The 13015-nt window shown below is 40.7% G+C and overlaps 1 protein-coding gene and 1 pseudogene across 4 annotated transcripts in view; both read left to right on the top strand.

Moving 5' to 3' along the window:
* Positions 1–13015, top strand: part of RALGAPB (Ral GTPase activating protein non-catalytic subunit beta) — a 131637-nt gene that overhangs the window by 81945 nt on the left and 36677 nt on the right. For 3 of the 4 annotated variants that reach the window (XM_059707091.1, XM_059707089.1, XM_059707093.1), the window contains 3 exons: positions 57–190; positions 6722–6904; positions 8165–8316. In XM_059707091.1, coding sequence (XP_059563074.1) covers positions 57–190; positions 6722–6904; positions 8165–8316 — 469 coding nt within the window. The remainder of the gene's footprint in view (positions 1–56; positions 191–6721; positions 6905–8164; positions 8317–13015) is intronic. The other variant, XM_059707092.1, reaches the window with a different exon arrangement.
* Positions 3033–4723, top strand: LOC132239057 (small ribosomal subunit protein uS3-like; annotated as a pseudogene).

Raw genomic sequence — 13015 nt, 5'->3', positions numbered from 1 at the left:
CTAATGCTTAGTTGTTTTCCCTCCCTGTGGGATGTGGCATTGGGGTTATATCCTAGCTCTTAATACAGATTCAGCTGCGGGGCTACTGATTCGCAGCATTCATCTCGTCACCCAAAGACTTAACTCCCAGTGGCGACCAGACATGAGCATATCACTGGCAGCTCTGGAGCTCCTCTCTGGCTTGGCAAAGGTGAGAAGGACAGTTCTTTAATGTTAGCCCAGCAGCCTTGGACCATGGCTCTATTTTCTGTATTTCCTGACACCTTGGTATGGATATCGCAGTGTTGGTTTATACTCAAACATAGTTTATATTCAAAGTGTGCAAGAGTGAGCCTCCAAGTGAGATTTTACAAAATTAACTTCACTTTTTTTTACTTAGTATTTTTGATACTACAGTGGGGCCTTGACTTACGAGTTTAATTCGTTCCGTGACGGAGCTTATAACTCAAATTACTCGTATGTCAAATCAACAGTGAATGAGTGAGACACGTGATGCTGGGCTGATGTTGTGGCGTTCACTGTGACGTTCGCTGCGCCAACTAGCGGTGGGGCATCTGAAGCTGGCTCGTAACCCGAATTTTAGCTTGCAACTCAAAGCAAAAAATCAGCCGAGATACAGCTCGTACCTCGAAAAACTCGTTAGTCGGGACACTCGTAAGTCAAGGCCCCACTGTATTTTAAAATCTTCAGCATGGCATTTTGTACCATTATAGTATAGGATCATTTAATTTTAATAAATATAAATTTGGTAAAGAAAGAGTGATTATTCTAAAATATGCCATTTGGGACTGTGACTCTTCCATCTTCCATTATTAGAGATAGGTGAAATTGGCTATACTTTTACTTTCACAGCTATTATTCAATTTTGTGGAACCTTGGAGTTGGGTGGCCATTTGTACTCTAAGGATTTTCTTTTTGATTGAAGTGAAATTTACAAAATTAACCATTTCAAAGTGAAGAATTCAGTGACTGTTAGTACATTTGTAATGTTTAACAGCCACCTCAAAACATTTTCATCACCCCAAAAATAAAATCCATACCTGTTAAGCATTTGCTTTCTGGTCTCCCCTCCCCACAATCCCTGATGACCACCAGTCTCAATGGATTTACCTATTCTGGACACTTCATATAAATTAAATCACACAATATGTGATCTTTTGTGCCTGGCTTCTTTTACTTAACATGTTTTTGAGGTTCATTTATGTTATAGAATATGTTAGAATTTCATTTCCTTTATGGCTGAATAATATTCCATTGTATTTATATATATCAGTTTGTCTACCCATTCATTTGTTGATGCACATTTGAGCTATTATGAATAGTGTGCTATGAACATGCATGTACTTTCATCTGTTTGAATACCAATTTTCAGTTCTGTTGGGTATATACATGGTAGTTGAATTGCTGGGTTATATGGTAATTCTGTATTTAACTTTTTGAGGAGCTGCTAAACTGTTTTCCACAGAGATGTAGGGGGTTCCAGTTTCTCCACATCCTCACTCATCATCTAAGTGTTTTCTTTTGTGTAAAACAGGTAGGATTATCTTGTGTATAATAATTCCTGGTGGTGTGAAGATCAAATGAAATGAGAGGAAGTATGTAAAACACTTTGTGAATAAAAGGGTGATATACACACATAAAGAGATACTGTCTGAGATGATAAAGTTCAAACCCTCCTTTTATAGCTGTGGGGACAGGTGGCAAAGGTTGTGACTTACTTAAGTCCTGAGAAACAAAATGGGCTAGAAAACTTAAGATGTTCTTACCACTCTTAGAGCTTACCTCAAAGATTTTTAGGGATAGGTGTAATGGCCATAGTGTTGTGAGGAGCAGTTACTGATGTAGAAAGTAAAACTAGCCATTCATGAGACTTGCAGGACCACACTGTCCTTGAGGGCAAGGTACTATTTTCTGTGACATTCAGATACTCTCAGTAGTTAGGAATAATTAGCCCTAGGTGGAGGGCTGCTCTAGACCTCTGTAACAAATCATAAAGGGCAACACTACCTGATTTCAAGACTTACTATAAAGTTGTAGTATTCAAAACAGTCTGGTATTGGAATAGGGTTGGACAAATTGATCATTGGAATACTATAGGGAGTCCAGAAATAGAAGTACATATACACGAACATCTGATTTTTGATAAAGGTGCAGGATAAAGGAGAGTCTTTTCAACAAATGGTGCTGGAACAATCAGATCTACTAATTTTAAAAAACCCAGGTTCCGTAATGACCAGCTGAAGGCTTGACCGAACACCGGAAGTCAGTCCTGCAGTCAGTGCTGATTTGCCGTGGCGACCCAGCACTGACTGCCGAGGGGGCTGTGGATCAGGCCCGGAGAGAGTTCCAGAGAGAGAGGCAGGGTCTGACAGCTGTTGATCAGTTGTTGCCTCTCTCTTTCTCTCCGGGCTTCGCCAGCAGCTGTGCCTCTGTTTTTCTCTGGGCCTCCACGGTGGCTGCTGATCAGCCCTGCCCCTCTGATCAGGCCCAGAGATAGGCCCGGAGCATATGGCATAGAAACCGACCAGTCAGAACCAAATCTGGGTGAACTGTGAGGAGCCAATGGCTGCCTAGGAGGCGGAGTTTTTAACGCTGACTGTCATAGAAACCAACCAATCAGAACCAAATTGGCCAGCAGGGGAGGGCAGTTAGGGGTGATCAGGCAGGCAGAGGCAGTTAGGGGTGATCAGGCCAGCAGGGGAGAGCATTTGGGGGTGAGATCAGGCTGGCAGGGGAGGGCCGTTGGGGGTGAGATCAGGCTGGCCGGGGAGGGCAGTTAGGGGCGATCAGGCAGGCTGAGGCAGTTGGGGGCGAGATCAGGCCGGCAGGCAGAGGCAGTTAGGGGCGATCAGGCAGGCAGACAGAGAGGTTAGGGGCGATCAGGCAGACAGGCAGAGGGGTTAGGGGTAATCAGGAAGAGGCAGTTAGGGGTGATAAGGCAGGCAGGCAGGTGAGTGATTAGGAGCCAGCAGTCCCAGATTGCAAGAGGGATGTCTGATTGGAGAGGGTGCAGGCTGGGCTGAGGGCCCCCTCCATGCATGAATTTCATGCACCTGGCCACCAGTCTATATATATAAAAGCCTAAGTGACCGGCTGACCATCCGGTAGCTATGATGTGCAGTGACCACTAGGGGGCAGATGCTTAACGCACAGGCATAGAAACATGGAACAGACTGATGAATCTCAGAGGGGAGGAGGGAGAGTGGAGGGTGGGAAGAGATTAACCAAAGATCTTACATGCATACTAGAGGCCCGGTGCACAGATTCATGTACTGGTGGGGTTCCTCGGCCTGGCCTGCGGGGATCGGGCCGAAACCGGCTCCCTGACATCCCCCGAGGGGTCCCGGATTGTCAGAGGGGATCAGGCCATTTAGGATAATTTAGGATAATTATAGACCTGTAGATATATAACTGTATATAGACATAAAACAGATGAAGTTTTATGAAGTGGGCTAGGCTGAGGGACCCTACCAGTGCACAAATCTGTGCACCGGGCCTCTAGTTCATATATAAAAAAAGAACTGGTTCATACCTTGCACTATGTACAGAAATTAACTCAAAATGGATTGTATCCCTAAATAGAAAACCTGAACTATAAAACTGCTAGATAGGGAGAAAATATTTGTTATTTAATGAAGATTTAGGTTATACAAAGATTTCTTACATATTGCACCATAGAAAAGCAAACTATTAAATTTGACTTCACCAAAGTTATGAACTACTGTTCTTCAAAAAATACTCTTAAGAGAATGAGATGACAGAACACAGATTGGGAGAAAATCTTTACAAAATATATCCAATGAGGGACTTATATCCAGATTAATAAAGAACTCTCAAAACTCAGTAATAGCCTTTGCTTTTGGGTACATGATAGCAATATAGTCGTGCAAATTTCCAAGAAGAGAAAGTTTGTTGTTGATGGCATTTTCAGAGCTAAACTGAATGAGTTCTCACTTAGAGGCTTGCTGAAGGTGCTACCCTGGAATTGAGATCTGACTTATATCAACCAGCATATAAATTATTGCCTTGGTCTCTGGGATGCAGAATGTTCTTTGTGAGAAGGACCAGTGAGACCAGTGAGTCCAGGAATTGACCCATGTAGTTTAGAAGTTTAGTTTCCCTGAGGGCTTTGTTGTAGAGTTTTATGAAGTTAAGGTAGCCATAAGAGGTCTGTGTGCCATTGCACAGAGTCTCTGCATTACAAACTTCCAGGAGGGGTTGCTGTGTTGAGAGCCTGCTGAGGGGTACTGCAGTTCATCATGGAGAGTGGGGCCAAGGGCTACAAGGTCCTGGTGTCAGGGAAACTCCAAAGACAGGGCAGGGCGCTGGATCCATGAAGTTTGTGGATGGTCTGATGATCTACAGTGGGGATCCTGTTAGCTATATCAGTACCACCATGTGCCATATGTGCTTAGATAGGTGTGCTAGGCATCAAAGTGAAGATCATGCTATCCTGGGACCCAAGTGATAAGATTGGCCCTAAGTCCCTGTCTAACCACATGAACATTATAGACCCTAAAGATGAGATACTATCCACCATCTCAGGACATAAGGTTAGGAAGCCAGAGCTACCTGCCATGCTCCAGCCCGTTCCTGCTGCACAACAGATTCTTCTTAGCAGCTGGGTCTGGATAGTGTGGTTCTTGCTTTGTAAAGACCTTTAATAACATCTTTTAAAAAGACAAAACAGTAATAACAACAAAACCCCTCTTAATACAACAAACAACCCTAGGGCGGGGGGAAAAAATGGACACATATGTAATACCCTTTGTAATACTTTAAGCAATAAAAAAATAAATAAATAAAATAAAATAAAATAAAAAGTAGGAGAACACAGGCTTTGGGTTCAAAAAAAAAAAAAAAATACAACAAACAACCCAATTAAAAAATGGGGAAAAGATTTGAGCAGACACTTTACCAAAGAAAATATACATATCGCAAATAAGCACATGAAAAGATGCTCAATATCACTAGTTATTAGGAAAATGCAATTAAAACACTATGAGTTACCACTCCATACCTATTAGGATGGCTAAAATTGAAAAGACTGACCATACCAAATGTAGGTGAGGATGTGAAGGAACTGGAATTTCCAGTACTATTGAAGGGAATGTTAAATGGGACAGCCATTTTAGAAAACAGCTTGGCAGTTCCTTAAAAAGTTAAACATACGTCTATCATATGACCCAATCACTCCACTACTGGGAGCATATATCCATACAAAGACTTGTACATGAATGTTCATAGCAACTTTATTTGTAACTAGAGGCCCGGTGCACGAGATTTGTGCCCTCAGGGGGCACGGGGGTTGGTCCCTCAGCTCAGCCTGCGCCCTCTTGCAGGCTGGGAGCCCTCGGGGGATGTCCGCTTGCTGGCTATTCCTGGGGATTGGGCGTAAGCTGGCAGTCAGACATCACTCTCGCAATCTGGGGCTCTCATAGTTTGGGACCCCTCGCTCCTTACCATCCGCCTGCAGTGGAGGCAGGAGAGGCTCCCGCCACTGCCACTGCGCTCGCCAGCCAGAAGCCAGGCTCGCTGCTCCTTAGCACTGCCTTAGAGGTGGAAGAGGCTCCTGTCATTGCTGTTGCGCTTGCCAGCCTGTGAGCCCAGCTCAGGGCTTCTGGCTGAGCAGCACTCCCCCTGTGGGAGCACACTGACCACCTGGGAGCAGCTCCTGCGTTGAGTGTCTGCCCCCTGGTGGTTGGTACATATCATAGTGACCGGTCATTCTGCTGTTCAGTCGATTTGCATATTGGCCTTTTATTATATAGGACTAGAGGCCCGATGCACAAAATTCATGCAAGAGTAGGCCTTCCTTCCCCCAGCTGCTGGCACCAGCTTCCCTCTGGCCAACGGCAGGCTCCTGGGACCCGGGCTTCTCTTGCAGCCCCGGCTGTGTCCAGAAGGTGGTCCGGAAGGATGTCTGGTCTAATTAGCATATTGTGCTTTTATTATTATAGATACCCAGAATCATATGACCAGAAACAACCCAAATGTCAGTCAGTGGATGACTGGATAAATTGTGCAATAGCCGTGCAGTAGAATACTACACAGAAATAAAAAGGAATGAGCATTTGATACACATACCCAAAATTGTGGATAAATCTCAAAATAATTATGCTAGTTAACCTATAGTGATAGCAGATCATCAGTAATCTAGGGAGAAGGATAAAGGGAGTCGGAGGAAGAATTACAAGCTACATGAGATTTTGGGGGTGATGGATATATCCACTATCTTGATTGTGGTGATAGTTCACAGATATATACTTATGCCGAAATTTATTAAAGTGTACACTTTAAATATGTCTAGTTTACTGTATGTTGATTATACCTCTGGGCAGCTGCCCATAGAACTTTATAGCCCCATAACATCATTGTGGGATTGGGTTGGGGGGTTCAAAAAATGTATATATGTTCTATTGCCAGCTATTCTTTTGATCTCTGGCAATGGTGAGTAGATGCATCCTATGAGTTTAGGTTTTAGGACATGAAAAAGTATACTAAAATGAAATACTACTTTAAGATTTGAAAAATGCCCTCTATTTTTATATAGAGTATTATAATACCTATGAATAGTCTGATTTTCTATATAAATAATGTTTTAGAAGCAAGGTTTCCTGTGGTGTGTTACATTCTCAGAAAGGCCAGGCCTCAGTGCAGATGCTTTAAAACTTGTATAATGGTTCCTGGCTAACTGTGTTCCCCATATGAATATGCTCAGGTGAAGGTGATGGTTGATTCCGGAGACCGGAAGCGAGCCATCAGTTCTGTGTGCAGCTACATTGTGTACCAGTGTAGTCGGCCAGCTCCTCATCACTCCCGTGACCTGCACTCCATGATAGTGGCAGCTTTTCAGTGTCTCTGTGTCTGGCTGACAGAGCATCCTGACATGCTTGATGAAAAGGTTAGTTTACTACATCTTAAAACAATAAATAGAAATAAAATATATGTTGGGAAAATATCTTTTAAAAGAGAATATATAAATGTAAGTACTATATTGCATACTTTAAACTGAATGTACTTGTTATATTTCAATAGAACACTTATCCTTTTGAGCACAATTCAAAAACTGTCATACTTATATTTGGTTGCAAATGAACCCATAGAGAAGTTCTATTAAAAGAAGAGGACCTTGACTCATTTATTTGAGTTCTTTCTTTTTTTGTTAATCCTCACCTGAGGATATTTTTCCATTGATTTTTGGAGAGAGTGGAAGGGAGGGGGAGAGACAGAGAGACAGAAACATCAATGTGAGAGAGACACATCGATAGGTTGCCTCCCACACATGCCCCGACCAGGGCCGGGATCAAGCCTGCAATTGAGGTACCTGCCCTTGACCAGAATTGAACCCGAGACCCTTCAGTCCATGGGCCAATGCTGGCTAGGGTGGGAATGTTCTTTCTTAAAAGGGTGATAGCTTTGAGATGGCCAGAAGGCACTTTGGTAACCCATTACCAAACCAAGAAAGGCAATTGATAACCAGGCGACCAACCTAAAGCAAGGCTGGTCTGCAAAGGTTGCTTGTATCTAAAAATTTCATTTCACGCATGTTTCCCTGCTTTTGTGGGGGCACAGATATCTAGGCTGCTTTCTCCGCCATTATTCTATGTAATACTTTTTTTATGGGGAGGCAGGCAGGCAGAGTGAATTCACAGTGAAAATAAAAGAAGAGATATCAAACATAGTGGATATTTATTTAGAGCCTTATGCAGTTTAAAAATAATTCTGTTTATTAAATCTTAGTCATTTTCATTAAGGCTTCTAAAGTTATGATACCAGAAATTGCTTAAAACTGTCAATAATTGATGAACTTCCCTTTGGATAACCTAGCATGTTTTAAACCATCCAAGTTTAATAGATTACAGTTACATTTCTTTCATTTGGGCTTTCATGATTTATAGTCTGAGGTAGTTTTGTAAGAACTATAACTAATAAAATTGAATTGAATTTATCATTACTTGTTATCTAACTCTCTGAACACTCAAATTTATTTCTTTAAAAAAATTGGGGGGAGTTTATTATTATGAAATTTATATATACCTATTAAAGAAAATGAGAAAGAAACTAGAGCCCCACTACCAGAACACAGCCACTATTAACATTTGATATTTTTCCTTGTCTTATAAGTGTATTATAAAAACTGATTTGCCTTTCCTGCTTCTAGGACTGTCTTAAGGAAGTACTGGAGATTGTGGAACTGGGTATTTCGGGAAGTAAGTCCAAGAGCAGTGAGCAAGAAGTCAAGTACAAAGGAGATAAGGAGCCAAACCCTGCTTCTATGAGGGTAAAGGATGCTGCTGAAGCCACCCTAACATGGTATGAAAGTGACTGCATAGGGAATATGCCTAGAAATTTGTTGGGGTTAGCTGTAATCCTTGTTTTTTCTCCTCCTCAGTTTTTTAGCATTAAGTGGTGCAACCCCTTTAGGATACCTTTTCTACAGAAATAAACTAGGGAAGAAAATGTCTTTTTTTTTGAAAGAAAGAAACCAGGAACTTGGGCCTGAGAGTTGAGGTCGTTTTTTTTATGTTGATTGACATTAATTCAGGTCATACCATGTTAGAGTTGGAAAGGATTTTGGAGAGCCTAATTCCACATCCTGACTTGATGCCTGCATCCAGAGACAGGATCTGTCTGGGTCACACTGTCAGGTCTCTTACTTTCTAGTTCAGTGGCCTGTATTCTCTGTTACACCATTTATATTATACTATATTAAAGGTTCATTCATCCAAGTTTTAGGAACTCCCTCTTATGAACTGGTAATAGGATCACAATGAAAAATCAGATTTACCATCCTCAAAGAGCTTCTTATCCACTAGGGAAGGTAAAATATAAACACAAGTAGCTGTACTATTAACATGGACAATAAGTGCTCAAAGAGAAGGAAGTACAAATAAAATGCTGGGGAGTTGGAAGGAGGAAATGAATACTTCCAGATAAGGGCAAATCGAAATAAGATTCCTGGGGAAAATGACATTGGACCTAACTTTTAGAGGATGAGTAATGTTTGAGCTATAAGCCAGACTCCAGGTTGGGTAAGTCAGCAAGAGAAGATTCCTGTTCAGTATTTTAGTAGTGAAGGAATAGAGATAGGTTGGTAAAAAGTAACAGAAAGAGTTGAGAGACTTTGCATTTGGCTGATAAGTGATATAAGTAGAAGGATGTAAAGAAGGCAGTTTAGGCACATTTATGAACTGTGAGGAAGAGGTAAGTGGTGAAGATTAGGTTGAATCAGTACAGATGGAAAGATGGTGCTTACCACAGGATAAATGTAGATGAAGACCCAGACCAATAAAAAAGCAGGAAGGAGCAATGTCATGTCAGTCTGGGTTGGCTCATCTTGGGCTTAGTAATGTGGTAGATAAGACTGCTTGAAGATATGTACATAAATCAGCCCTTACCAAGATCTCAGAATCTTTTGAGTTCAGTAGTGTGTTGATAACTTAGGATACATACAATAAAGTTGGATTTTTTTCTGTTTCTCATGGGTTTAGGTCATTCAGTAGTTTTAAAAGAGTACTGGCTTTAGTTTAGTCCTGTTACTATGCTAATGCTGGCTCTTAATGACTTTTTGAAGGTTTGGCTAATAGCTAGAAAATCAGAAAAATATGAATGAGTACTAGAAATAATAAGCGTTCAGAGAGAAGACCACAGTTGAGATTGCCGGGATGGTTTTTTCCTCTTGGTGTACTAATAGAAATATATTTAAAAGCATTATAAAAGAAGAGAGCCCTGGGATGCGACTCCCGAATCTAGCCTTGTCTCTACTGGCAACTTATCCAGTCTTGAAGAGTGCTTTGAATAGTCTTATCATCATGAAATATGTCCAAAACCAAATTCTCTGTTCCTTTACAATTATAGCTTTATCTCCGTATCACTGCTGTTTTCCAGTTATGCACACAGAACTTTGGCTTTTTTTATTTATATGTCATTCCCCATATGAAGCTAGCGACTGAGTCTAATAAACTTTACTTTCGAAAGTGTTTCCTCCATTTTCTCTAACCTCAGATAGCATCTTGGCCGAGACCCTTTCTTCTTGCCTGATTTTCTTGTTTTCAGTCTCCTACCTTTCTAGTTCATTTTGCATTCTATTGCTGAACTTCTTATTCTGCTGCTTGAGTGATAGAAAACTGAATATTCTGTGAATGCTGCAGTCTGATTTTCAAGGGCCTCTTTATTCTTCCCCCACTTGAACTGTCTGATCTTTCACAGCACATCCATTTTGCCATGAAAGCCACTCATGGCCGTGAACAGGGCATACTCATTCCTGTCTATATACGACCCCTGGTTTTCAGGACTTCGCTCTTCTCTAGGCCACATCTTCCGTTGGTCAGTGCTCACCTCAAATCTAGCTACCTCCATGGGACCTTCTTTGGTTGTTCTGCTTCTGCATGATGACTCTTTTCTGTACCTGGATGCTCATTCAGTCTGACCCTACTGTAGAGCATGGAATTCTCATACCTGGTTATGTCTGATACATGCCAGTGTTCTTCTCAACCTGGGTAGAGGCCAAGTTTGTTCTTCACACCATGCACCATGCACCATGCTGAGCACACAGTAGACAGTAATGGAGTATAGATTGCCTGCTTGGGTTTTCTCCCTTGGTGTACTGATATAAATCCAGAATTAGGGCTCTTGGAAGTCATTTCAGCAGCCCCTCCGCTTAAGTCACTTTAAGACAGACTTGTTATTTAGCTTCTGATTCTGGGATATCTGACCCCCAAGGTTACCCATTTCATTTTAATTGTTAAAAATCTGATGTTTACATTGAACTGAAATCTCTCCCACTTTAACTCCTACTCATTGGTTCTGATTCAAATTTTTTTTCTAAACAGTATGTCTGAAAGACAATGTTCGTTCTCTGATTCATTTCTTCCAGTACTTTCAACTATTTTTTATATGACAGGGGAACCAAGTATCTTTGTCGTCCTGGTCATTCTCCTCTTAATGGCGTAGCTTTGACTATGCACCTCTTAAAGATCATTTGCTGAGTATAATATGCTAGATGTGGACTGATATTTTAGACTCTGTAAAATATTATATTTTCATTTAAATGTACTTGGAGACTACATTGGATTTTTGGCAACCTATTGATTTGCATTAATTCTGCAAAATCTTTTTTTTTAAAAATATATTTTATTGATTTTTCACAGAGAGGAAGGGAGAGAGATAGAGAGTTAGAAACATCGATGAGAGAGAAACATCGATCAGCTGCCTCCTGCACATCTCCCACTGGGGATATGCCTGCAACCCAGGTACATGCCCTTGACCGGGATCGAACCTGGGACCCTTGAGTCCGCAGGCTGACGCTCTATCCACCGAGCCAAACCGGTTTCGGCTCTGCAAAATCTTTTGAGTCTTTCGTCTGTTGGAGGGCATTTGCATGCAATGTACAGAACTTTATTTTATTTATTTATTTTTTAAAGTATACTTTATTGATTTTTTACAGAGAGGAAGGGATAGGGATAGAGAGTTAGAAACATCGATGAGAGAGAAACATTGTATCAGCTGCCTCCTGCACCCCCCCACCCCCCCACTGGAGATGTGCCCGCTACCAAGGTACATGCCCTTGACCAGAATCGAACCTGGGACCCTTCAGTCCGCAGGCTGACGCTCTATCCACTGAGCCAAACCAGCTAGGACAGAACTTTATATTTAAACCTGAAATTTTTTTCCTGTAAGGTTTGCTTTATTTATTTATCTATCTTCCTATCTATTTATTTACTTATTTTAGTCCTTTAAGATTTTTTTGGATCCCAGCTTTGGTATATTAACTCTGCAGCTCAACTTTTGGTCAACTACAGATTTAATGAGCCTACCTTGTGTGTCCTAATCAAAGGCATTGATAAAAATATTGAAGGAAAGGTAAACTCACAAAGCACATCATAGGAAATTTGCCTTCAGGTCCACAGGTATTTTAAAATCTTATCTGTAGGTTTATCATGATACACTCAAATACTCACATGTCTTGATTTCAAAGTAATTCTCTGCCTTTCCAGTTTAATCACCATCAAGAAGAGAAAATGTAGTTAGGCTGGTGAGATTTGATCTTAGTGACCTATTCCCTGGTGAGCAACCTATTTGATAATGTCTTAGAACCTTGCATAGAACACAAGCAAGCTCACATGATTCATATGCTTTGTGACAGCCATCTTCATCCCGTTTTTAGAAAACCAAAGCCACATGTTCCCATTACTGGTATGTTACCTATGATTCACAAAACCTTAGGCTTGATCCATCATGAAATTTTCCTGGTCCTTGAAATTCTTAGATAGTCCTCCTCTTAGGAAGAGAGAAATAGAAGGAAAAAATATATTGAGCAATGTTGCCTTTCATTATCAGAAATGTTTGAGTTCAAGCATTAGAATTAAAGAGAAAAGGAGATGCTACTCAAGGTGAGGATTGAGATGATAAAAGTGGTGTTGGGGAATATTACCTTTCCAAATGAGTTACATATGAAAGGTCAGGTAATAATATTAGGACCACAAGATAAAATCTTATGTTTTCATTACAAGATACATTCTCTCTGTGCTTCAATTTCTTCATTATAAAATGGGAATAATAGTGCTATCTATCTCAGGGTTGCTATGGTAACTAAATAAAATAATATGTGTGAAGTATTATGTATGTTATTTGTTGAATGTATGCAAAAATCTTTATGAATATAAACATATCTGAATGTTAAGGCTTGATCAGTTGAATTCCAATGTCCAAATCAGTTCTTTTATATATTCTCATTTGATAATTATAACAGTTTTGCAAAGTGTAACTATTAATGAATCAAATTTCTTATCTGGAAAATGAGGACAATAGCTACTCTGGTCTTTTAAATGATCACTTATCTCTTCTGAGCCTGAGTTTCCTCATCTGAAAATTTGAGCAGGTTTGGTTTATCCTTTTCTAGCTCTAGAATGCTTTAGCTAGCATAATTTTGAAAGATGGAACACACAAAAATTTTTAATGTATCTTTATCTTTAGGTGCTTTGGAAGTGTAGTTGATTAGGTTCCCTGGGTA

The sequence above is a fragment of the Myotis daubentonii genome, chromosome 8 (assembly GCF_963259705.1).
Source record: "Myotis daubentonii chromosome 8, mMyoDau2.1, whole genome shotgun sequence".
NCBI classification, from domain to species: Eukaryota; Metazoa; Chordata; class Mammalia; order Chiroptera; family Vespertilionidae; genus Myotis; species Myotis daubentonii.
This window is presented reverse-complemented; position numbering and strand designations above follow the sequence as displayed.